We start from the raw sequence: 26,304 nt of genomic DNA on the forward strand, positions 1-26,304 counted from the left end.
TATAGACTACAAAAGCCAGACCCGAGGAGGCCTGGCAGAGAGGAGCCTGCAGGTGCCAACTCGAGCTGGGCCGCGTGGTGAGGATGTGGCATTGGGGAAAGCTGGCCCAGGCCCAGATGCCACACCGGGAGCAGCATTCACTGCTTTCAGTCGCACGTGCTTAGATGCTATATAGTCACTCGTCTCGCAGATTTTATGAACAACGATAGTTAAACAGTGATCCTAGGTCTTAGTGAAGGTAAAAAGATCTTACTGTACAAGGGCAAAAATAATTTGTACTAAGTTTTTTTTTTTTTTTTTTTTGAGACAGAGTCTCACTTTATGCCCCAGGCTGTAGAGCAGTGGGGCAATCTCAGCTCACTGCAACCTCCGCCTCCCAGATTCAAGAGATTCTCCTGCCTCAGTTTCCCGAGTAGCTGGGATTACAGGCATGAGCCACCACACCTGGCTAATTTTTGCGTTTTTAGTAGAGACGGGGTTTCATCATGTTGGCCAGCCAGGCTGATCTCAAACTCCTGACCTCAGGTGGTCCACCCAGCTTGGCCTCACTAAGTGCTGGGATTACAGGCGTGAGCCACCAAGCCTGGCCTTGTACTAAGAATTTCTTCTGAGAGTATATATAATAGAATGGGATGAAAGCTAAAAACAGTAGACATTATTTATGACATTCGTATAATTCAGAAAGTGTGCAACACTAAATATTTAATACAAATATTTCTTATTTTCTGGATTTGCTAGACCATTACTCACTTCCTCATCTCTCTTTAGATGGAGAGAGAGAGTCTATATTAGTCATAAACATCATTGTAGAGCTAGAATAAACCTTTTTTTTTTTTTTTTGAGACGGAGTCTCGCTGTGTCACCCAGGCTGGAGTGCAGTGGCGTGATCTCAGCTCACTGCAAGCCCGGGTTCACGCCATTCTCCCGCCTCAGCCTCCCAAGTAGCTGAGACTACAGGCGCCCGCCACCACGCCCGGCTAGTTTTTTGTATTTTTAGTAGAGACGGGGTTTCACCATGTTAGCCAGGATAGTCTCGATCTCCTGACCTCGTGATCCACCCGCCTCGGCCTCCCAAAGTGCTGGGATTACAGGCTTGAGCCACCGCGCCCGGCCAGAATAAACCTTATAAGCCAGTTCTTTTTTTTTTTTTTTTTTGAGGCGGAGTCTTGCTCTGTTGCCCAGGCTGGAGTGCAGTGGCCGGATCTCAGCTCACTGCAAGCTCCGCCTCCCGGGTTTATGCCATTCTCCTGCCTCAGCCTCCCGAGTAGCTGGGACTACAGGCGCCCGCCACCTCGCCTGGATAGTTTTTTTTTTTTTTTTTTTTTTTTTTTTTAGTAGAGACGGGGGTTTCACTGTGTTAGCGAGGATGGTCTCGATCTCCTGACCTCATGATCTGCCCATCTCGGCCTCCAAAAGTGCTGGGATTACAGGCTGGAGCCACTACGCCCGGCCCAGTTCTTCCTTTTCACAAAGGAAGCCCTGAAAGTCTAGAGACGCCGGGACTGCCTGAGACCCCACACTAATCAAGCTCATGTCCGTCCTCTCACCTCCGACCTGAGGGAACTTGAGACACAACACAGTGCCTCGGTTTTCTGTAAATCAATGAAAAACATTTCCTGAAACAATACAGTCAGCTGTCACTACTAATCACCAACAAGACTCACAATTTTGGATGTGGTTTTTAAAATACATAAGTCTGCTGACTTTACCCTCTAAGCATGAACAGTTGTTGGGAGTTATAACACTTTGGATAACAAAGATTAAAAACCCTCTGAAATTGTTTTAATGTACTTTTTAAATCTTCAGGAACTTTCTTGTCATGAAAATTTATAATATGAACTATCAGAATAATTAGATTTATGGAAAACTATAAGAAAAAACATAAAAGCTACCTGTTTCCATTTTCTGCCTGGACAGCCAATGAATGAACAAAGTAAGTAATTGAAGAAAAGATTCTTGGACATGTGAATGGACCTGAAGAGTCCGATGCAGTGTGGTCCTGGTTTCCCAATATGCAGGGGTCACTACAGACCCTACATGTCACCAGAAAACATGAAAACACACTCAATGTTTTACCTAAAATGGAAAAGCAGCTTTCGGTGACATGAGCTTTATAAAATAAAACATTCATAAAGCAAGTTTCTATTTTTAATTTTTTTGCTTTGATAAATCAATTGCTTCACAAAAATCCTTTTTAAAGACAACAATCCAAGAAAACATATTGTTACAGTATTCACATTTCAAAGATTGTCAGTTTCAAAGACCGAACATAACTAGAACGAAAGAAGATTGCTGAGTTCTTTCTAAGTGCCAGGAATGGGCTTTCGCAGGGGGCAGAACCCCAGCTGGGCACCCTGATTCCTCACACAGGCAGGAGACGGATCACTCTCAGGTCACGCAGACACAACTCCCGGAGCCCTTAGCCGTGAGGGTTTCCTTTGCATACTGGATAAACACTTCCACTCATCTTACTATCTGGAATCAAAGCGCAAAGGCCAAGCTAGTCCCTCGCAGGAGCGTGCAGGAACCCAGCACAGCCAGCCCTGCCACTCCTCAACAGGTGCAGGGCAGCAACAACAGCAACATGCTCAATTTGGGTCTCAAGACACATTCAAAGGGAGCCTTCATAGGGAAAAATTCAACAAGAATAAAACTGGGATCAAATCTGATCATTTAAAATGAAATCTTAAAGGGGTCACACTTTTACAGATTCTTTCCACTGTCCGAGGGCTGGGGAACAGGTGTTTTAAGGTGCCAACTGACCTCAAACATGCTGGGCAGTGATTTTACAAACTGAAACGGCTTGCCATGTAGAAGCTAGTTAAAAGCACCCAGTGGAGAGAGGTTAAAGGAAACTCAGGCTATGTCCATAAGCACCCTCTCTCTACATGATCTTTATCCTATTCCTCTGAATTTAGTAAGAATTTAGGAAAGTTGAAAGTTTTCAGCTGGAGAATGCACACTGTACCATTCAGCATGGGTATTTAACTCTCAGGCCAGAGCTTCCCAGTGCCACCGAGGTTCACACAGTGCCCTCTTTTTATAGATGGGGTCTCACTGTGTTGCCCAAGATGGAGTGCAGTGGCTATTCACAGGTGCAGGCACAGTGCACTGCAGCCTCAAACTCCTGGCACATGCCATCCTCTGCCTCAGACTCCCAAGTAGCTGGAACGAGAGGCACGCTCTACTGTGCTGGGCAAGGGCAGTGTTTAAATTCCATCCACTGCTCAGTGAATGTGATTTCTAATGTGGGAAAGAAACCGTGACCTATACATGAGTCTACATTCTGTGAATGGCTTCCACCAATCTACACTAAAGAGCAGGCAGCCCAAGAGACGGAGGGTGGTGAGGGAAGGAGGAAGGGCTGGCTGGCTTTCATGGGTGCTTATTTTAAAAAGTCAACAAAGTTGGAACTTAGGTTAAAATGATCTTGTAGACTTGACTTAAAATATGAGAAAACAGTTCACAAATGAGGAATGCAATGGTGGCTTCATTCTCGGCCAGGCATGGTGGCTCACGCCTGTAATCCCAGCACTTTGGGAGGCCGAGGCAGGTGGATCACCTGAGGTCGGGAGTTTGAGACCAGACTGACCAACATGGAGAAACCCATCTCTACTAAAAATACAAAATTAGCCAGGTGTGGTGGCGCATGTCTGTAATCCTAGCAACTCGGGAGGCTGAGGAAGGAGAATCGTTTGAACCAGGGAGGTAGAGGTTGCAGTGAGCTGAGATCGCACCATTGCCCTCCAGCCTGGGCAACAAGAGCAAAACTCTGCCTCAAAAAAAAAAAAAAAAAAAGTCATTCTCTCCCCAAAAGAGCTGATAATCAAGTCTTTCAGTTAAAGCTCCTGAAAGATTTTAAAATACATTTCTGTATGTTTCCCGCTGACTTCTAAGTTATCTAGAAGTACTCCCCTATGATTAACTTCAATTAATATATTCTTTTGGGAAAAATCAGTTCCAGAAAAAACACTTCACTCGCTTAAAATGTCCCTTGGCTTACAACCAATCATTACTGTTGAATCTCAAGAATTAAAGACATTCCTGACCCTATAAACAAATGAACTTGGGCCATACCATTTCAGATGATATAAAGACATTCTGTATGAAACACTGTGGCCTGTTTTCTGAGAAAAAGCACCACTCCTAAGTAAACAAATGAAAACAAATCAAAACCGAAGAAAACAGAACCCAGCCCACTCTTTCAGTTCATCTTGTTACCAGGAAACATTAGTCCTACAGTTACTCCAAATCTCATACGGTCAAGTGAGCAGGAGGGCTCTGGAAAGTCAAAAGCAACAACGTACAACAAGAGAACACTGACACCAGGAGACCAGCCACAAATGCAAACGTGGGAGCCAACCCGTGGGGGCTGCCACTGCGCCCTCGCCAGACCAACTCGCTGCTGGGACTCCAGGGATGTCGGCTAGTTAAGTAATAAAGTCTGAATATCTGCTGCTTGCCCTAGCTCTGAGCCAATGGGGTAGAGCACATTTTATATTAGTTTATAATAAACATTCTGTGCATAACATATTTTGAATTTAAAACTTCTAAAACAATACACAGCTAACATGGTAAAGCAACCATGCAACTGTGGTCAGATTTAAATTAGACTGGAGTATGTATGGTAAGAGCTCCTAACGGATCACTGGCTACCATTTCGCCTCACTTACCTGAAGTCCTACTTAGCAAATACATTTCGATACATGTTTAGATCAAGTGTAAAATGCAATCCGAGCATTACATATCAACAAAAATCTGCAGATATCAAAATTTCATTAAATAGCTGTTTCTTTTATAGTAGTAAATGCTCATCACTACCCTGGGAGAGCAAAGAACCATGGAACAGTAGCTAACTTTGGGCAGGTTCATTAAATTTGGTCAATTCAGAACATTCCAAATTGAAATATTAATAGCAAGCATGTATTGTTTCTTTCTCTAGAAATTTTATCCTCAATATAGTCATCATCCAATTCATAACGAATTTATAAAAATAGCTTTTTTATCCAATAATTCCAGCAAGGTAAAAATAGGAGTTTCTTTTTATATATAGCAAATGAAACAGGCTCACTGAACATGAGGGGACTTAGGCTTGCTAAGCTTGCCATCCATCCACTCACGATGAAACCACACTCAGTCTAGGCGTGTGCCGTTGTCACCGCACACTGGCAGTTTCGGGTGCAGCAGCTTCTTTCAAATCCATGGGCCACACAAATAAGCCAGCCCACTGAGATCTGCTGGAACCACAGAACCAAGTGAAAACTGCATCACGGTTTAGAAAATGGCAGCGCTATTTCTTAATCTAATTAGGGATTCAAGGTGGGGAGGGAGTGGTGTGTCATTCCTCACAATCTAGCGTTAAACCTTTAAAGAATTTCTTTAAAAACACACACACACACGCACACACACTCTTGAAAGAAGTCGCTGCACCGGCAAAGACGCGCTTTAAGCTTACTATGAAATACAAAAGTGCACTCTTCTATATCTACATATAAAACATATTAGAAATAAAACTGTGTAAAATGTTTGCTGTGCAAACTCTAAAAAGTCAGGTGCATCTGCTCCTGCCCCTACTGTAGGGAGTCACTGTTCTCCAAGACAAGCCCACTGATGTGGGCAGGGGCCAGAGCACCCGCGTCCTCCTCTGTGCTGTCCACAGACTCGTCCTCGCTCTGCCCTGCCATCATGACCTGCTGCACCGCCAGGGTGGCCCCGTCCGAGGACAGAGACTGAAGGCTGTCCACGTTCATGTTCACGGGCGTGGTGATGGTGACAACAGCTCCTGCAGCAGGATGAAGGTGTGTCATTATTTAAATTAGTACTCTCAGAAAAACACTTTATTGCTCAATTGGGTACTGTTTGCTTGTTTGACCTAAAGTTAAAAAAAAAAACAAAAAAACAAAACCTATATATGTTTAGGGAATGTTCAATAGGGATTTAAGAAACTGTTTCTGGGCCGGGCGCGGTGGCTCACGGCTGTAATTTCAGCACTTTGGGAGGCTGAGGCGGGCAGATCACGAGGTCAGGAGATCGAGACCATCCTGGCTAACACGGTGAAACCCCGTCTCTACTAAAAATACAAAAATGAACTGGGCATGGTGGTGGCGCCTGTAGTCCCAGCTACTTGGGAGGCTGAGGCAGGAGAATGGTGTGAACCCGGGAGGCGGAGCTCACGGTGAGCGGAGATCACACCACTGCACTCCAGCCTGGGCAACAGGGCGAGACTCCGCCTCAGAAAAACAACAACAACCAAAAAGGAAACTCTTTCTGAAATCAGCCTCAGACCATGCTTAGCTCATAAGGCCTTGGCCTAAGAACAGCCTCAGTGGAGATCAGGACTATACAGAACACAGATTCATGGAGCAAAAAGTACTGTAGAAACAAAAAACCCAAAAACACCGAAGAAAGACACAAGAAGAATATAGTGGAGAAACAAAGTAAAGAGGAGAAGACAGAAAGAGGAAGGAAGATTCGTGTGAAAGAAGAGAAACCTTGTCACATGCCAGAGCCTGTTGTAAAACCTAACAGCAGAAGATGGAAACGGCCCAAATATCCACGAGCAAGGCCCAAATTAAAAACTCAACAATGGAGAGGACGGGCACAGTGGCTCACAACTGTAATCCCAGCACTGTGGGAGGCCAAGGAGGGAGGATCCCTTGAGCCCAGGAGTTCCAGACCAGCCGGCCTGGACAACATAGGCAGACCCTATCTTTTTTTTTTTTTTTTTTGAGACGGAGTCTCGCTCTGTCACCCAGGCTGGAGTGCAGTGGCGCGATCTCAGCTCACTGCAAGCTCCGCCTCCCGAGCCCACGCCATTCTCCTGCCTCAGCCTCCCAAGTAGCTGGGACCACAGGTGCCCGCCACTGCACCCGGCTAATTTTTTGTATTTTTAGTAGAGACGGGGTTTCACCGTGTTAGCCAGGATGGTCTCGATCTCCTGACCTTGTGATCCGCCCGCCTCAGCCTCCCAAAGTGCTGGGATTACAGGTGTGAGCCACTGCGCCTGGCCAGCAGACCCTATCTCTACAAAAAGTTTAAAAATTAGCTGGGCATGGTGGTGCATGCCTGTAGTCCTAGCTATTCAGGAGGCTGAGGTGGGAGGATCACTTGAGCCCAGGAGGTTCAGGCTGCAGTGAACCAAGCTTGCCCCACTGCACTCCAACCTGGGTGACAGAGCAAGACCCTGTCTCAAAAAAATAAAATAAAACAAAACACTGAACAATGGAATGCTATGGTGCTACTAAACAATACAGTGGACCAACATTTACTCATCTGTAAAACTCTGCAAGATGTATTAATAAGTAATGAAAGAAAGTAGAGACAGTGTTATGTGATATGCTAACATCTGGGTAAAATTTTAAAAGAGGCCCAGGAGCAGTGGCTCACGCCTGTAATCCCAGCACTTTGGGAGGCCAAGGTGGGTGGATCATGAGGTCAGGAGTTTGAGACCAGCCTGGCCAATATGGTGAAACCCCGTCTCTACAAAAGATACAAAAATTAGCTGGGTGTAGTGGTGTGTGCCTGTAGTCCCAGCTACTCGGGAGGCTGAGGCAGGAGAATTGCTTGAACCCAGGAAGCGGAAGTTGCAGTGAGCTGAGATTGCACCACTGCACTCCAGCCTGGTGACAGCCAGAGACTCTGTCAAAAAAAAAAAAAAAATTTTTTTTTAAAGATACACTTTCATTCATTCATGTCTGTGCATACAATATTATATCATGTATGCACTGGAGCTTGTACAGGAAACTGGTAACAATGGTTGTCCCTGGAGAAGCAGAAGCCAGGATGGAAGACAGATTTACTTTTCACTGAATGTTCTTGTTTGAATGTCTTTCCTCAATAGATAGGTATTGCCTTTTCTGACAGAGGGAGACAGAGAAAGAGGGAGAAAGAAACAGAGTAACTTTCTAGCTGTACATTCTTTAAAGAGAAGACCACCACACATCCAAACCTAAAGGATGCAGTCACAGCAGTACTTGAGGACACTCTGGTTTAAATGCATATAACACAACTCAAGAAAGGCTAAATGGAGACAAAATAAGTGTGATTCACAGCCCATCCTAACCAGGGGGCCAGCACCCCCCGCGCAAAGTCACCTGCGCATTCAGTGGAGAACCCATCAGCGCCTGCCACAGGGAACTGACTTGAGGTCGAGGGAAGAACCGTCTGAAAAGACCACAGAGAACACAGCCCAGTGCTCACACAGGTAGCCTGGAAAACTCATTGTCTTCAGGCACTGGATGGAGAACTCAGGAAGGTCTGGCCTCAGCTGGGATAATCTGCGCTAGCCTGAGCACTGCTGGGGACCACCCACAAGGATCACACTGCTCCCAAGTGACCTAACTGCGCTTCAGAGCAAAGCTCAAGAAGACTTACGGGAATACAAAAACATCCAGCACCTCAAAAGGCCAAATTCCCAATGCCTGGCATCCAGTGAGATGACTAGGCATGAAAAGAGGCAGGAAAACCTGTCATAAGGAGGAAAATCAATCAGCTGAAACTGACCCAGAGCTGACAGGTGTTAGAATTCGCAGAGAAGGACATCAAAACAGTGGCAGCAACTGTATTCTGTGTGTTCAAAATTTAAGTAGACTCAGGAAAGACAGGAAAGACTCCAACAGAACTTCTGGAGAGATGGAAACTACAAGGTCTCAGATGAAAACCACGCTGGATGGGATGAGCGTACGATGAACCGTACAGAAGAAAAGATGAGTGCAGCGGAAGGAGAGTCACAGAAATCACCCAAAATTAAACACAGAGAATCTAATAAACTGGAAGGAACATCAGGAACTGTGTGAAACTTTTCACCACCTAATACACAGGCACTCAAGTCCCTAAAAAGGGCTGCAGGAGGAAGGTGAGAAAATACGGTTGAAGAAATAATGGCCCCAAACTTTCCTAACTGAATAAGGTTCTATCGCTGCCAGAAAAAAGAAAGAAGAGGAAATACCACCATTTACATATACTTAAAAACCCATGCACACAGGCCGGGCGCGGTGGCTCACGCCTGTAATCCCAGCACTTTGGGAGGCCGAGGCAGGCGGATCATGAGGTCAGGAGATCGAGACCATCCTGGCCAACATGGTGAAACCCTGTCTCTACTAAAATACAAAAAATTAGCCAGGTGTGGTGGTGGGCACCTATAATCCCAGCTACTCGGGAGGCTGAGGTAGGAGAATGGCGAGAACCTGGTAGGCAGGGGTTGCAGTGAGCCGAGATCGCGCCACTGAACTCCAGCCTGGGCGACAGAGTGAGACTCCGTCTCAAAAAAAAAAAAAAAAAAAAAAACGCATGCACACAAAACCATCAAAAATATGAAGACCTCACACGAACAGACAGATGCCTATAAAACACATCAGAATGGCTGCCTGTGTCAGGGGATGGAGCGCAGAGGCCACAGGGAATAAGCAAAAACAAGAGAAGGGCATGGAGGATGAAGAGAAAGAAGACACATGCTGAGAATGGGGTAAGTCCCTCCTCCGCACCTGGAGTCGGAGGGAAAAGGAGAACAAACACAGAAGCAAAGGAGCAGATCCCACTGTCCATGACCGTGTCTTGGAGGCAGAATTAATGATTTCATTATCTCTATCATGTGTTTTACATTCTCTACTACTGGTGCTCCTAACTCTCACTGAGAGCTCCCATGCACCCAGAATGCAGCTTCCTCATGTTTTAGTTGCAGAGAAAGAGAACCACATGTACTTTCGTTCACCGCATGACCTGAGGCTCACAGCTAACAGGCCCAATCCAGGCCTCTTGTTCAAAATCCCCACCCCACGGGCCACTATGTCTGGCCTTGGCCAGCCACCTATACCTTCTGACATGGTGAGCTCGCTCGGCGGTGGCTGTGCAACTCCTGATGCAATAGAGTCAGGCCAAAACCTCTGAACTGGCCGGTTCTGAGCTGTCTTTTTCTTTGTTTTGGGGGTCTCTGAACAACTTGAATCCAACATTGGCTGAAGAATTCGTCTTCTGGCATTGATGAACCTGGGGTCGACAAAGAGAAGCTTCCATGAAAACAGACTTCATAAAGACCCTATACAGGATTAACAAATCCCAACAAACACGCTGCTCTATGAACCACGCTACAAAGAATAACTCACGTTCTCCACTATGAGAACTACTTAAGAGGACTCAACACTATTCTAAATTATCTAAATGCCCAGAAACACAGAGCCTGTTGTTTTAAAAATCATGTAAATAAGGACCAACTTGTCCATGGCACTTTTTTTTTTTTTTTTGCCTTAACTCCTTTAGTGCGCGTTTGTGAACTAGATACTCATAGCAACATAAATGATACTGTTGAATTTGTGAATCTGACACTATTTTCCCTAAGGAAGAAAAATGTTAAAGAAGCAAGACTTTCTGTAGTGTCATCATGCCTGAGGCGATCGGGCAGTCTGCACTCGTCTGGACGTCACCAGATGACCAACGTGGCAGAGCCTCTGGGTGGCAACATGTCTGAGCCATCAGGGAATGGGACTGCCACCTCCTCTTGTTTCACCACAAAGCACGATCTAAGGCAAGAGCTGCATCTTTTCAAAAACTATTCCCAATGATGAGCTGTTTCTTAGATGATTGAAGGCGTAAGTCATCCAGTAGCCCTAGACATGTGGCTAGCACGGCACATATGCACCAGCAGTGATGAAATCCCCAACAGACGTTAGCGGCTCTGTCAAACTAGGAACTCACACCTGTGATAAGACCCCATAGAGAACGAGACCAGCAACAATCACAGGTTGGCAAGGCAGGCTGGACACTGTTTTTGTTTTTTTGAGATGGAGTCTCTCCCTGTTGCACAGGCTGGAGTGCAGTGGCACGATCTCAGCTCACTGCAACCTCTGCCTCCCGGGTTCAAGTGATTCTCCTGCCTCAGCCTCCCGAGTAGCTGGGACTACAGGCGCCCGCCACCATGCCCAGCTAATTTTTGTACTTTTATAGTAGACAGGGGGTTTCACCATGTTGGCCAGGATGGTCTCGATCTCTTGACCTTGTGATCTGACCGCCTTGGTCTCCCAAAGTGCTGGAATTACAGGCGTGGGCCACCGCATCCGGCCCAACAGTCACAGGTTGGCAAGGCAGGGTAGACATTGTTTCATATCAAATGACTATGACAGCAATCTCAAAATACATTAAGATTAAGGGCTGCTGTCTTCAGTTCCCATTCTTATGCTCTGAGCTGTTGCCTTTAAATCTGAGCAAGTGCAAGGAGACGCAAATTCCCAGGCCGGCTCTTCCTCCTGCAGTGACTGGAGGACAAAGATAGCGACCCAGACATGCGTTCTGCTGCACCTGCCACCCTATGCCACCGACTGGGCCACTTTGCTACAAAAGAAGCTGCAATGGAAAGAAACGGAAAGAAAAACAACATCCGTCCCATGAAAGTACCTGTGAAACCAGAACCCGTCCAGATTCACGCATTACCCCAACCTAATGCAGAAGTGGCAATACCAACCATGCTTAAGGCCTCATTTCTGTCTTCTTTGTTCAGTAACACGAGTGATAAAGTCGTTGACCTCCTATTAGAGTCACACATTGCTCGTCTAGTAAAAGCCAGACTTCTCTGTCTGGATAGCTGAGTAGCCACATTCACGGTATCAGGGAAATAAAAGCATTACTTTTAGACTCAGATTCTACTCTGGTGTGTCACTGTGACAACTTCTCTCTTTTTTTAGTGCCCCCCTCTGCAAAACAACAGAACTAGAACTGGATCAGCTCTAATGTTGCCTAATTTTAAAAGTCCACGGTTTTTAAAATATCTACAATCATATTAGGACACGGTCTTAATAATAATGAAGCAGATCGGATCCCACCATGCTTCATTTAGAGGAACCTGGTGATCCCTGCAGCACAGGCTCCATGGCTACCCACAACCCCAACAAGACCTAGGAGGGAAGGTCCCACTGCTATTGGAATGTGTTGGTTTTTTTTTTTTTTGAGATGGAGTCTCACCCTGTCGCCCAGGCTGGAGTGCAATGGTGCGATCTTGGCTCACTGCAACCTCTGCCTCCCAGGTTCAAGCCATTCTCCTACCTCAGCCTCCTGAGTAGCTGGGATTACAGGTGCATGCCACCACACCCAGCTGATTTTTCTATTTTTAGTAGAGACAGGGTTTCACCATGTTGGTCAGGCTGGTCTCGAATTCCTTACCTCATGATGTGCCTGCCTCGGCCTCCCAAAGTGCTGGGATTATAGGTGTGAGCCACTGTGCCTGGCCTGTAATGTGTTATTTATTTTTATTTATTTATTTTTTTTTGAGATGGAGTCTCGCTCTGTCGCCTAGGTTGGAGTGCAGTGGTGCGATCTCAGCTCGCTGCAAGCTCCACCTCCCGGGTTCACGCCATTCTCCTGCTTCAGCCTCCCAGGTAGCTGGGACTACAGGCGCCCACTACCACGCCCGGCTAATTTTTTGTATTTTTAATAGAGACGGGGTTTCACTGTGTTAGCCAGTATGGTCTCGATCTCCTGACCTCATGATCCACCCTCGGCCTCCCAAAGTGCTGGGATTATAGGCGTGAGCCACCGCGCCCAGCCTGTAATGTGTTTTTAAATCCTTCTTATTCAAAGCTGCTACCAGCAGAGGCATGAGCTAATGATGGGTGTGTACATCTCACTCCAAGATGCAATGTTTGTAAATATAAAAGAAAAGAAAGTCAGAAAAAGTAAAAATAGCTACAAATATTACAGAGTTCAGAAATTTAGAATTTTTAAAAGTTACATTATTAAACTGTTAATAATACTAAAAATCAAAAGTTGATACTAAACCTAGATAAGACAATTTGTTAATGCAACATAGTAGCAAGTCAGGGAACACTGGGAAATCATGAACGGAGGAAAGCGGGAGGGTGCTGAGCAGTGAAGGGGCACCAGCACATCCAGAGAAGCATCCCTCCCCCTTCAGCCCACCCACCACGGGTGTGCCCCAGCCAAAGCATGTGGTTTCCACATAGACTCCAGGAAAACCACCAAGAACACGAGCAGTAGGTAACAACCATCGCAGCAACAACATACTCAGAATCTTTAAAGTTTTGTTAATATTCTATTTAAAAGGTTTAACAGGAAATAACGCAAACAGTACAGTGTGTTGTGACTACCCAAATCTAAAAGAATGGCAAGAGTGCAGGATCGCGGAAGTGCTCACGCAACCCCGAGGCGCGCCTCCCGCACGCACCACTGCACAAAGACGAAGACTTTCTTGCTGGAACTTCAACAAGTTCACATTTTAGCACAGTTAAGATAAAGATAATAATGTTTACAACTGGAAGAATTTGTGCTTGCTTCTTTTATGCATGCCAGTTTTATTAAGCTGAAATTGTTTCCTACATCTGAACAATAAGTAAATTTAAAAAATGAGACAAGTGACTAATAACCAAAATGGAAGACCACCCCCCACTTCAGTGCCACTTAGGAACACGGGCTTGTGGCCACAGTCTAAGTGTCCACAGCAACGTTTGACAGCAGGACTAGAAGGGGACGTTTTATGAAATGTCCTCCTGGGCGTTTCTCTCCTAGGAATGGCTCCCAGCCTCTGCCATGGAGCAGGACCTCCACAAGAAAAAGCAGCAGAGGGTTCCCCCATGGGGCAGGACCTCTCACTTTTGGCCTCCCACCATCCCAAGGTTCATCCACTAACAACACATCACAGTTCTGTTATACCTTTTTTTCTTCTTCCTTTTTGTGGAGAATGAGGTCTCGCTATATTGCTCAGGCAGGTCTCGAACTCCTGGTCTTAAGCTATCTCCCACCTCTGCCTCCCCGAGAGCTGGGATTACAGGCGTGAGCCACCGCACCCGGCCTCACATCACCGTTTTGTATGAGTGTGGGGCTTAGGGGTTAGGGGACAGCAGCACCCTAGAGAAATAGTTATTTTTTTTTTCTTCTTTTAAGACGGAGTCTTGCTCTGTTGCCCAGGCTGGAGTGCAGCAGCACCATCTCAGCTCACTGCAAGGTCTACCTCCTGGGTTCACGCTGTTCTCCTGCCTCGGCCTCCCAAGTAGCTGGGACTACAGGCGCCCATCACCACGCCCAGCTAATTTTTTGTATTTTTAGTAGAGACGGGGTTTCACTGTGTTAGCCAGGATGGTCTCGATCTCCTGACCTTGTGATCTACCTGCCTCGGCCTCCCAAAGTGCTGGGATTACAGGTGTGAGCTACCACGCCTGACCGAAAAACAGCTCTAAAGAGGCAGGCAGGATGCAGTCCATAATGAGGTATTGATATGAAAACTTAGGTTGAATCTGGTTTATTCTTAAGTCTCCTGCTCCCACTGCCCATTAAAAGAACTCATATTTTTAGTCAGGCGCAGTGACTCACACCCATGATCCCAGGACTTTGAGAGGCTAAGGTGGGAGGATCACTTGAGGCCAGGAGTTTGAGACCAGCCTGGGCAACACAGCAAGACCTGTCTCAGTTGGGAAAAAAGAAAACGAGGGATCTCCTATTTTCAGCAAGATTTCACTATATATTGGTGCCAGCATTTCCAAGTGCTCTACCGTGCTCACAGGCATGATTTCGGGAAGCAGGGCACCTTACCAGTTGTTGACTTGGAGTAGTGTCAAATTTGTCTGAGCAGCAATCTGTTTTTTCTCATCCTCTGTTGGGTAGGGATGCTGAAAATAAAAAGGAGGGTTACCACGGCCTTCGAGTTTACAAAGGAAATCAAGATGATCTAGGCAAAATGTGAGCATTACATAATCATCAGAAAATAATGGTAACATCAACAGTGCTTCTAGCCAAAACCTAACTGGAGTCTCACAGAACAAAGTGTTTCTCCTAGTACCAGGAACGTCCTAGTGCCTCAGTGGCTGGTTAGTGCACAGGTCAAGGTGGGCCGCCCCCATGTCTAGGTTCAGCGCTTGGCTGCCCCCATGTCTAACGGTTCAGCGGTGACAATAACAGCAGTGATATCACCAGGAGCAGCTATGCCGTCCAGCGGTGAGTCTACGTCAGGCTTGATACAATCTACAGACTTTGTATCAACTTTATTGAACTTTAACTTACAAACAATAAACTACATCCATGTAAACAGGATGGATGGATGGATGGATTCTGGCCCAGGAGCCTCTGCCACAAGCAACACGCAGCACATTTCAATTACCTTGTCCATTCTATAATAATTCACTAATTCCTCAGAAGCACCTGCTGAGATGGTCACTGTCACTGTCTTTATTTTACAGAAAAGGAGACTGAGGCATGAAGTGTTTACAAACTGCCCCCATCCCACAGCTGGTGAAACGGGTGGAGTAGGAAATGGCCAGGCAGGCTGGGGGACACATTGCCATCATGGGTACCACAAGAATCAACTGACACTGGGATGAGCTGATGCCATCGACGGCTTTCCTGGGATGAGATCTCTGCTGGATTCACCTGTGCTGTCAGTAAGGAACTGAACCCAGGGCTGGCACCAGGAGTGCCCGCTATGCTATTCTTTTATGGATGATTGAAACATTTCACATACAAAAAATCCAACCAGAGGGCTGGGCAGGGTGCCTCACGCTGTAATCTCAGCACTTTGGGAGGCCAAGGCAGGTGGATCACTTGAGGTCAGGAGTTTGAGACCAGCCTGGCCAATATGGTGAAACCCCATCTCTACTAAAAATACAAAAAATGAGCTGGGTGTGGAGGCGGGTGCCTGTATGCCCAGCTACTTGGGAGGCTGAGGCAGGAGAATTGCTTGAACCTGGGAGGCGGAGGCTGTAGTGAGCTGAGATCACCCCACTGCACTCCAGCCTGGGCAACAAGAGCAAAACTCCATCTAAAAAAAAAAAAAAATCTGGCAGGGTGCAGTGGCTCACGCCTGTAATCCCAGTATTTTGGGAGGCCAAGGTGGGTGGATCACGAAGTCAGGAGATCAAGACCATCCTGGCTAACATGGTGAAACTGCGTCTCTACTAAAAATACAAAAAATTAGCCGGGCCTGGTGGTACGCACCTGTAGTCCCAGCTACTTGGGAGGCTGAGGCAGGAGAATTGCTTGAACCCAGGAAACAGAGGTTGCAGTGAGCCGAGATCGCGCCACAGCACTCCAGCCTGGGAGTGCAGGAAAAAAAAAAAAAAATCCAACCAGAACTAAATAGCAAAACTCACAGAAGTACCAACCGTAAATGATTTCTAGCTATGCTAAATAATTTCTCCAAGACTGATGACTGTCTATATGTGGAAACCAACGCGACATTTACTCTAAAACCTGAATGCACTGAAGTCCCTGATTTTGGATCAACAGGGATGCAGGAGAATGAACGGCACCAACTGAGTCAGCAGAGGGAGTTTACTCGGCTTTGATGTGAAAGGGACGTTGAGAGTGGCGTGGAGACACCCCTGCTTATCGCAGGCGGATGGAGCAGCCTCGGATGTGCCTCAGCAGTGATGCGCTTGTTTCCTCAAACTAACTGGCAGTGTGACTCAACTTGATTCCATCAATGAGCGTGTGGCTCTGAGCTCAAAGTCATGGAAACAGAAATACTGTTCTCCCCCTTTAAAAAGCTCATAAAATCGAAACAGAGCAGGAAACACCAGCACACAAGCAGAAAACACCAAACGGCCAGAGATGCTGCCCCAGAGTGTGCGGGAAGCACAGGGGGACGGCGCTGCCAAGAAACGAGGGCAAGGAGGGACTGAGGACGCCTCACGGGAAGAAAAGCAGCATCTTCACTGGACATGATGAGCGGGTTTATTGTTTCAGAAATTATTAAAACATTCAAGGAAAGCTGAAAGGAGAGTACTCACCCAATCCCACCACTTGGTGTTGTTCTATGATTATATTATACATATAATGATTGGCTGTAATAATCACGATGTGTGTAAATATAGCGACATGCTGCCTTGTGACTTCCTATCCTTCACTAAACCTCCCGACTGCTTAGAGCCCTCATTCCTTATGTTAACTATCCGTGTGATACTCCATCAAACCGGTACGTCCTCATCTACATGCCGGCCCGCTTTCCATTATTATACTGAACAACACTAACATTCTTACACAAATCTTTCCGTTTCCTTGTGACTGATCTCTTTGGGCCAATTTCTCAGAGCGGCCCGGCTGCTCACAGGTGGCACTTCTTTCTCCTGACATGTGCTGCTCACTACCTTACGTCCGTGGAAGCAGCTCGGTGGAGACCAAGAGGCCAGGGCAGGCAAGCGGAAGAGGCACAGCCAAGGCTCCTGCCAGGCCTTCCGCCCAGGGGAGGGCCCTTCCCCTCCCGGGACCACCCAGTAACACCACCTGTCAGTTTCAAGCCCTCGGGCCAGTCACTCCCATGGACCCCTTCCTCAACCGAGGAGCCCGAGGCAGCCAGAGAAAAGTGGGCCACGAGATGGCGAGATGACCATGGGCTCAGGGTCCCATGGTCAGGGGAGGATAAGGACAGAGTGCTGAGGAGAAACAGGCCTCAGCCCCAGTGGAGGTGCCCTGGAGAGGAGACAGCAGGAGGGAAGGGCAGATGCCGCGCAGAAGGCCGAGGAGGAGGAGGCTGAGAAGACGGGCGGATATGGCCACAGTCTCACACCAATCAGCGGTGACAGCGGGAGAGAAGGGCAAACACTTAGGGCCAAGCCAAACTGGCGTCTGCCTTCCTGCCTCGGCCTCCCTGTGCTTGCCCCAGGAGAGCCCCGCCTGCTCTCTTCTGCCCTGGATCAGCAGGCCGGCAGCAATGGTGACACACAGCCTGCGGAGCAGGTCCCCCCAAGCAACTCAGCAAGCAGGCCCACCACCGCACTTCCTAAGATGTCCTGGGGACGAGGAGAACCCGCGGCCATGCCCTAGCGGAGGAAGCCAGGTGCACATGCGCTGGGTAAACCGACGCTCCCCCTGGGACAGACTCGCTTCCAGCAAAAGGCACCCACCCGGTGGCCCGCCCGTAGGTGCACCCGGCGCTGAGATGTCTCTAACCGGTCTCGGCTTCCTTGTCAACCCAACACACAGAAACACAGCAACTTCCCCTGTGCGGCCCCAGAACACCCCTTCTCTGCCCACTTTTCTGGCTCACCTGATCCCATCGCCCTTCGTGGTGGGCTGTCTCGCACACACGTGCACAGCTCACATGCGCCCGGGTGCTCCTTCACGGCGGCCCTCACTGCCCTTCAAGTTTCCTGCAGCAGTGCCCCACGCTCCCCCCATTATGGACATGCCACGAAGTCCTGAAAGTCAGGCCTTTGACTTTCTGAGCCCAGAGAAGTAACCCTTTTCCATGACACATAAGCCAGAGAGCAAGTGTCGCAGAGAGCTGCAAGGCAAGAGCCGGCCCAGCTGTCCTTACCCCGATGTGCTGGAAGAGCCAGGACCGCATCACGTTCGTGGCGTGCTTCGGCAGGACGCCCCTCTTGTTCTTAGATGAACCATCATCTTGATGCAAGATGCTGAGATCTTGGTTTAACTGTAACTGAAGCTTTTAAACAGTTGAAAAATAACATTAGAAAGCATAGGAAATTCTCACATATCGAAGTACTTACAACTGCAGGTGGAGAAAACAGCGAAGGATCGGACAGGGAAAGGACTAGTAGTCAAGGCCCATGCACAGGAACCCTGTGTGGACTGATGTTTCAGGACGTGGTTCCCTCCACATTACTGGGCTTTTTTTTTTTTTTTTTGACAGGATCTTGCTCTGTCGCTCAGGCTGGAGTGCAGTGGTGCCATCACGGCTCACTGCAGCCTTGAACTCCTGGGCTCAAGCGATTCTTCCAGCTCAGCCTCCTGGGTAGCTGGGACCAGACTCACATGTCACCACACCCATCTAATTTCGTCTACTTTTTGTAGAGGCAGGGTCTCGCCCTCTTGCCCAGGCTGGCACGTGATAAGTCTTTGCACTAGTGACTTGGCTCTGCAGAGGCCTCTCAGGCAGGGAGGCTCAGAGCCTATCCTCTGTAGGCAGGAATGCCGTGCTCCTCTCACCCACCACCTGTTCCCACCTGTGTCTCCTGCAGTGAGGTCAGTGAGAACATGTGACTTCCTAGCCAAAAAGGGATGTCAAGAACCAATGAGAATGAACAGGGACACCAGAAAATCCAACTCTCAAGAGTAGGATACGCCAGGGGAGCAGAGGGGAAAGAAACAGAAACAGCACAAAGGCAGAAAGAGGGGCCGCAGAACAGGAGAGCACAGGCTGACTCCTTGTTCCAAATGCCTCTGCAGGCACTGGAGACACGGACCTTCCCTCCTGTCACCCAGGAAAGAGTAGGCTACTCTGCCAACTCGATTTTAAAAGAAAAAGATGTGAATGGCATTTCTTTGTTAAATTCTTTCTCACAAAACACGAGAGAAGATCTGCTCGTTACAAGGCCGTGCTCCAGGCCCTGGCACGGCCTCCCTCACATGTCATCTCCCTCCCCAGGTGCCTGCTGAGATGACGCTGCCACTGCGCACTGCACAGACCAGGGAAGGAAGAAGGCAAAATCACTCTGTAGGGTCCGCAGCATGGATAGGTCAGCCTATTTAAGAACTCACATATAGGGCCGGGCGCGGTGGCTCAAGCCTGTAATCCCAGCACTTTGGGAGGCCGAGACGGGCGGATCACTAGGTCAGGAGATCGAGACCATCCTGGCGAACACGGTGAAACCCCGTCTCTACTAAAAAATACAAAAAACTAGCCGGGCGAGGTGGCGGGCGCCTGTAGTCCCAGCTACTCGGGAGGCTGAGGCAGGAGAATGGCGTAAACCCGGGGGGCGGAGCTTGCAGTGAGCTGAGATCCGGCCACTGCACTCCAGCCCGGGCGACAGAGCCAGACTCCGTCTCAAAAAAATAAATAAATAAATAAATAAATAAATAAATAAATAAATAAAGAACTCACATATAAACCTAACTTCAGTCCGGGCACGGTGGCTCACACCTGTAATCCCGGCACTTTGGGAGGCCAAGGCAGGAGGACTATTTGAGCCCAGGAGTTCAAGACCAGCCTGGGCAACATAGGGAGACCTTGTCTTTACAAAAATATTTAAAAATTAACTGGGCAAGGTGGCACATGCCTGTAGTCCCAGCTACTCAGGAGGCGGAGGCGGGAGGATTGCTTGAGCCTGGGAGGTCAAGGCTACAGGGAGCTGTGTTTGTGCCACTGTACTCCAGCCTGGGTAACAGAGCGAGACCTTGTCTCTTGGGAAAAAAAAAAAAACGAAAAAAGAACAGAGAGATACCCACATTAAAAAAAAAAAAAAAATCAGAGCACCTGCAAAAAAAGAGAAGCCTCTAAAAGATGAGAAAAACACAAAAGATTGGAAAAAACAACACCAACCTTCTTGAGACCCGGGTGCGGCAGCTCACACCTGTAATCCCAGCACTTTGGGAGGCCGAGGCAGGCGGATTGCTTGAGCCCAGGATTTCGAGACCAGACTGGCCAACATGGTGAAACCCATTTCTACTAAAAATACAAAATTAGCTGGGCATAGTGACACACACATGTAATCCCAGCTACTCAGGAGGCTGAGGCAGGAGAATCACTTGAATTTGGGAGGTGGAGGTTGCAGTGAGCCGAGATCACACCACTACACCCCAGCTTGGGCGACAGAGTGAGACTTCATCTCAGAAAAACAAAACACAAAAGTAATGCTTTCTCAATGTGGGTTAGAAAGGATTTTCAACCCGGAATTCTACAAGTAAACAGAGCATATCAAATATGAGATCAAAATAAACTCATTTTTAGGTTTGCAAAGTCTCAAAAAAAATGTGGGTTTTTTGTTTATTTTATTTTACTTTATTTGAGATGGAGTTTTTCTCTTGTTGCCCAGGCTGAAGTGCAGTGGCATGATTTTGGCTCACTGCAACCTCCGCCTCCCAGGTCAAGTGATTCTCCTGCCTCAGCCTCTCGAGTAGCTGGGATTATAGACATGCACCCGACGTCCAGCTAATTTTTGCATTTTTAGTAGAGACGGGGTTTCACTACGTTGGACAAGCTAGTCTCAAACTCCTAACCTCAAGAGATCCAACCATCTTGGCCTCCCAAAGTGCTGGGATTATAGGCGTGGGCCACCGTACCCGGCCAGAATCAATGTTTTTGTTTGTTTGTTTGTTTTGTTTTTTTTTTTGAGATGGAGTCTCACTCTGTCGCCCAGGCAGGAGTGCAGTAGCACGATATCGGCTCACTGCAACCTCTGCTTCCTGGGTTCAAGCAATTCTCCTGCCTCAGCCTCCCAAGTAGCTGGGATTACAGGCATGCACCACTGCGCCCAGCTAATTTTTGTATTTTTAGGGATGGGCTTTCACCATATTGGCCAGGCTAATCTCAAACTCCTGACCTCGTGACCTGCCCGCCTTGGCCTTTACTGGGAATTCAGGCGTCACCGTGCCCGGTCCAGAATCAATGTTCTTAAAGTAAGAACTGATAACACACACCAAAGACTGGCAAGGTTCGGCAGCCACAGAGATCGCGTCACTGCGCTCCAGCCTGGGTGACAGAGAGGCCTGAAAGCCCGGACCCGACGACACTGTCATGATGGAGGTGTGGGCCAGGCTCTCTGGTCTGAAAAGTTTGCCTGGCAGTTCTGCTGTGCCCTCTGTGGGGACCGCGAGGGAGTGTGTGCCTACAAGACCTCTGCCCCTGGTGGACACACACATGATCCAACGCTAGCACTGGATAACTGTGCGGGGGGGGGGGGGCGGGGGCTGGGGGGTGGTGGTTATGAGTGACTTTTTTCCTGTTCCTTCAGAATTTTCTGAACTTTGCAAATTCTCTACAATGAGAGAGATAAGAGTACAAAGAAACAAAACACTGACATTCAGAGAAACCAGAAATTGCTACACAAGAGAAAGGCTCTTCAGGCAGAGGGAAGAGCTCATGCTTGTTCTACCTGTGCCCCTCCCTGTGTGGGCAGCACTCGCCCCCAAAGCCTTCCATAAAATGGTGCACGCACCTGGGAGTTCTGGATCCTAATTGTCCCGGGCGACAATGTCTGTGTGACCACTTGGCCTTGGGGAGTGACGACCGTGACAGGCTGATACACTGTGCCACCTCAAAAGGGAGAATAAAAAATATGAGGCTGCTTTTAAGTCTCAATGATTTAAGCCATTCTTCTTTTTTCTGTTTCTGTAGAGACAGGGATCTTGCTTTGTTGCCCAGGATGGTCTCTAACCCCTGGTCTCAACTCATCCTCTCGCCTTGGCCTCCCAAAGTGCTAGGATTACAGATGTGAGGCACTGTAACCAGCCCTCTTCTTGATATACTTACAAAAGGAATAAAATCCCTAGTTTGATGAGCTTTTTAATCATTTCAAATGATCAACAATCCTTTGCCAGTTGACTTGTCACTATAAAGTATCACAAACTCCCTGGGTAGGCTACTTGGGCACCTGCAGCAGTGGGTGGGCAGGTGGGTGAGCACTAGGTGCCCGGCAGCCCACACAGTCCGCCTCACACACCACCAACCGACCTGGGGTGTGAGGGCTCCCTTCCTTCTGCAAGCCTCTGTTGTCTACTTTTTCCTAAAATTAGCACATGTTAAGGATTTGGGCAAGGGTACTAAATGATAACTATTTTATTCTAGTTATATTTTTGGATAAATGGTGCTTTCTTTTTCCCACTGAGGTTTCCCTTTGTGCTATTATGTGAGGTCTTTGGTGTAAGTTTCTACCCCTCCCTCCCTGCCTGTCCCATTTCCATGATGCTTTGTGTTTTCAATGTTCTCTACGCACCAGGAAACTCTGGAGTCTGTCCCCTTCCTGTAACAGTTTTTGTTCTACAAGTAATACTAACGCTAAGACTGCATTTTTATTTGATTATCATCAATTAATGATAAAACTTAAGATTTTCAGGGTGCTATTAAAAGCACAACAAAAAACTATGTTATTTGAAAATGACAACTGGTTTTTGGTGTTATTTTCAACTCCTATATAAAACCTTTTTTCTTTCCAATATATTTTTGGTAGAGAAATAAAGAAACATAATCTACATAAAATATTTGTTATTGAGTATTAACAAGAAAGAGGCATTCAGAGACCTCTAGCTTCTAACATTGCTATATTAGAAAATGGCATTAACTTAAAATTATATTTATACTGTCAATCTAACACACAGGACCATTTTCTGCAAAACCTCATGGAGAGCGTGTCCATTTTTCCGTCATCGTACCTGCCACGGTCGCCATGGCTACGTTTCCCTGCTGCAGCGCAGACGCCGGCACCACAATTCCTTGAGGGCTGATGGTGCCTGTAATGGCACTTTGAATCTGCTGCAAGTCAGAACACACACGTTGAAAGAATTACTAGAAAACGGAAAACCCATGTTTAAAACTTTAAAATAAGTAGCATAATGACACCATTAAAAAGGGAAGGAGAAGCTTGAGGGAAAGAATACCCTCAGATGACGCGGCTTCGGAACGCACGCACCACACACGGAAAGCAAGAGATGCACAACGGTGTATTAAACACAACAAGCCAGCCTGCAACGTCAGCCCGCACTGTGACTCCCAAAAGATTACCGTCATCTCACTGCCATATTCCACGTGCCTTACAGCCCAGGAGGATGACGAGGAAGGCCCTGCATTCTGATCACACACCTTTTTCGATAGACTTGGCTTGGTGGACTCTTGAGTGTTCCATGAACCAAGCTCTCCCTGACCGATAAGAACATTCAAGAGATTATAGCACGGGCCTGGGAGGCACTGGAAGTGAGCAGGGCTGAGGTATTCCAAGTTGTGCTGAGGAGTCAGCCTCTGGCACCCTTCTTGACTCTTGACCCCAACACAAGTGTGATCATGGCTTTCCCCGGTGCTCTTGCTTGTACAGTGCTTGGAACTGTGCCCGGCCCACAGCGAGCTCCATGCAAATGTTCGTCCATGCGCCATGGAGGACTCTAGGCATCTGGGGTTAGATCCACATGGGCCACTTTATCCACTGACTGTGAAGCCTGGGTGGGCAGCTGGCAGGGGAGAGGAGCCTACGGTGCCGGGCCCGGCACACTCACATGCCCCGACATGTGAGCAGTTAAATAGCATAAGGGGACACCACCCCAAAGCGTTGACTCTGTGGGCCACCACTGAGCGGAACGTGTAAGCTTAGCGGCTACGCTTCAAGCCTGCCACATTAATTTGGTTGTAATAAAAGTTAAGCTAGTCAAATCAATCATCCCAGCTCCCACCTTAAGATCTTAGAAAAACAGGAACATCACAAACCCAAAGCAGAAGAAAGGAAATAATAAAGATCAAAGTGAAATCAATGAAACTGAAAACAGAAAAACAACCAAAAAAAAAAAAAAATCATTAAAACAAAATACTGTTCTTTGAAAATTACACAAACCTCTAGAAAGACCAAAAAAAAAAAAAAAGAGAGACACAAAAGACCAATATCAGAAATAAAACCAGGAGAGATCACTACAGACCCTGCTAACACCAAAAGGCTATGAAGAGGCTGGGCACGGTGGCTCAAGCCTGTAATCCCAGCACTTTGGGAGGCCGAGACGGGCGGATCATGAGGTCAGGAGATCAAGACCATCCTGGCTAACACAGTGAAACCCCGTCTCTACTAAAAAATACAAAAAAGGCCGGGCGCGGTGGCTCAAGCCTGTAATCCCAGCACTTTGGGAGGCCGAGACGGGCGGATCACGAAGTCAGGGGATCGAGACCATCCTGGCTAACCTGGTGAAACCCCGTCTCTACTAAAAATACAAAAAACTAGCCGGGCGAGGTGGTGGGCGCCTGTAGTCCCAACTACTCGGGAGGCTGAGGCAGGAGAATGGTGTGAACCCGGGAGGCGGAGCTTGCAGTGAGCTGAGATCTGGCCACTGCACTCCAGCCTGGGCGGCAGAGCGAGACTCCGTCTCAAAAAAAAAAAAAAAAAAAAATACAAAAAAATTAGCCGGGCGTGGTGGTGGGCGCCTATAGTCCCAGCTACTTGGGAGGCCTGAGGCAGGAGAATGGCATGAACCTGGGAGGCGGAGCTTGCAGTGAGCTGAGATCCGGCCACTGCACTCCAGCCTGGGCGACAGAGCCAGACTCAGTCTCAAAAAAAAAAAAAAAAAAAAGATCTCAATTCTTCCCAGATTGATATACAGGTATAATGCAATTCCTATCAAAATCTCAGTAAGATTTTTTCGTAGCTCTAGACAAGAGCATTCTAAAATTTATGTGGACAGGCAAAGGAACCAGAATAGCTAAAACAATTTTGAAACGGAATAACAGGGTGGGAGGAAACAATCTACACAGTTTTGAGACTTATTCTATACAAAAATCAACTCAAAATGGATCATGGATTTAAATGTAAAATGTAAAACTATAAAACTTTTGAGGCCGGGCATGGTGGTTCACGCTTGAGCCCAGGAGTTTGGGACCAGCCTGGGCAACATAGAGACCTTGTCTCTAAAAACTTCTAGAAAAAAACTTAAGACAAAATCTTTGGGACCTAGGGTTAGGCAAAGAGTTCTTAGACTTGACACCAAAAGAAAGATCCATAAAAGGAAAACCTAATAAATTGAACTTTATTAATATTAAAAAGGTTGGCTCTGAAAAAAGCCTGTTAAGAGGTTGAAAAAAAAATACTTAGCTACTATAGACTTGGAGAAAATGTTTGCAAACCATATATCCAACAGAGAACCAGTATCTACAGTAAGCAAAGAACTCTAAACACTCAGAAGTTAAAAAAAAAAAATCCAATTAAAAAATGGGCAAAAGACATAAGCAGCAGACATTTTATCAAAGAAAATACACAGAGGGCATAATAATGTTCAACATCATTAGTCATCAGGGAAATGAAAATTAAAACCACAAAGAAATATTAATATCACTACGGATCATCAGAAAGGCTAAAACACAGTAGTGCTTCCTCATGGATGAACCTTACAGGCATTCTGCACAATGAAACAAGCAAAGGACCCAGAAGGACAAACACTGTATGATTCCGCTTAACATGAGAGACCCGGAGTCGTGGAATTCACAGAGACAGACAGCAGAATGGTGGGTGCCAGGGGCTAGGGGAGGGGGAATCTGGAATGAGTGTTTAATAGGGTCAGAGTTGGAGTTTGAGAAGATGAGAAAGTTCTGGAGATGGATGGTGTTGATGGCTGCCCAACAATGTGAATAAACACCACCATTGAACTGTACATTTTAAAATAGCTAACATGGTAAATTTTATATTATGTATATTTTACACAATTTTTTTAAAAGAAAAAATAAAATATTTTAAGAAGAAATAAAAGAAAGAAATGAAATGGAATTGTGCCTTCCATAAACATGGCACCGGTGGCCCATTATGCAGATTGAGGACTCACTTCATACCCTGAGGGAGTTCATTCCCAAACCAGGCTAGGGTCAGAGAGCTAGAGGGTCCTTCTTGTAGCAAGTCATTAAAATGACCCAGTGAATTCTGAAAGAGCTGCTGGTCTCATGACTCAAGGCAGATG

General features: G+C 47.1%; 1 protein-coding gene across 4 annotated transcripts in view; it reads right to left on the reverse strand.

Annotated features, from left to right (window-relative positions):
* Positions 1-2,135: 2,135 nt before the first annotated feature.
* PKNOX1 (PBX/knotted 1 homeobox 1) overlaps positions 2,136-26,304 on the reverse strand; it is a 69,048-nt gene continuing 44,879 nt past the window's right edge. For 3 of the 4 annotated variants that reach the window (XM_050784448.1, XM_050784450.1, XM_050784449.1), the window contains 6 exons: positions 23,041-23,140; positions 21,828-21,925; positions 18,248-18,376; positions 14,530-14,606; positions 9,812-9,984; positions 2,136-5,782 (listed from right to left, as the gene is read on the reverse strand). In XM_050784448.1, the coding sequence (XP_050640405.1) occupies positions 5,571-5,782; positions 9,812-9,984; positions 14,530-14,606; positions 18,248-18,376; positions 21,828-21,925; positions 23,041-23,140 (789 nt within the window). In that variant the 3' untranslated portion in view covers positions 2,136-5,570. The remainder of the gene's footprint in view (positions 5,783-9,811; positions 9,985-14,529; positions 14,607-18,247; positions 18,377-21,827; positions 21,926-23,040; positions 23,141-26,304) is intronic. The other variant, XM_050784451.1, reaches the window with a different exon arrangement.

This window comes from Macaca thibetana, chromosome 3 (genome assembly GCF_024542745.1).
Source record: "Macaca thibetana thibetana isolate TM-01 chromosome 3, ASM2454274v1, whole genome shotgun sequence".
Taxonomy (NCBI): domain Eukaryota; kingdom Metazoa; phylum Chordata; class Mammalia; order Primates; family Cercopithecidae; genus Macaca; species Macaca thibetana.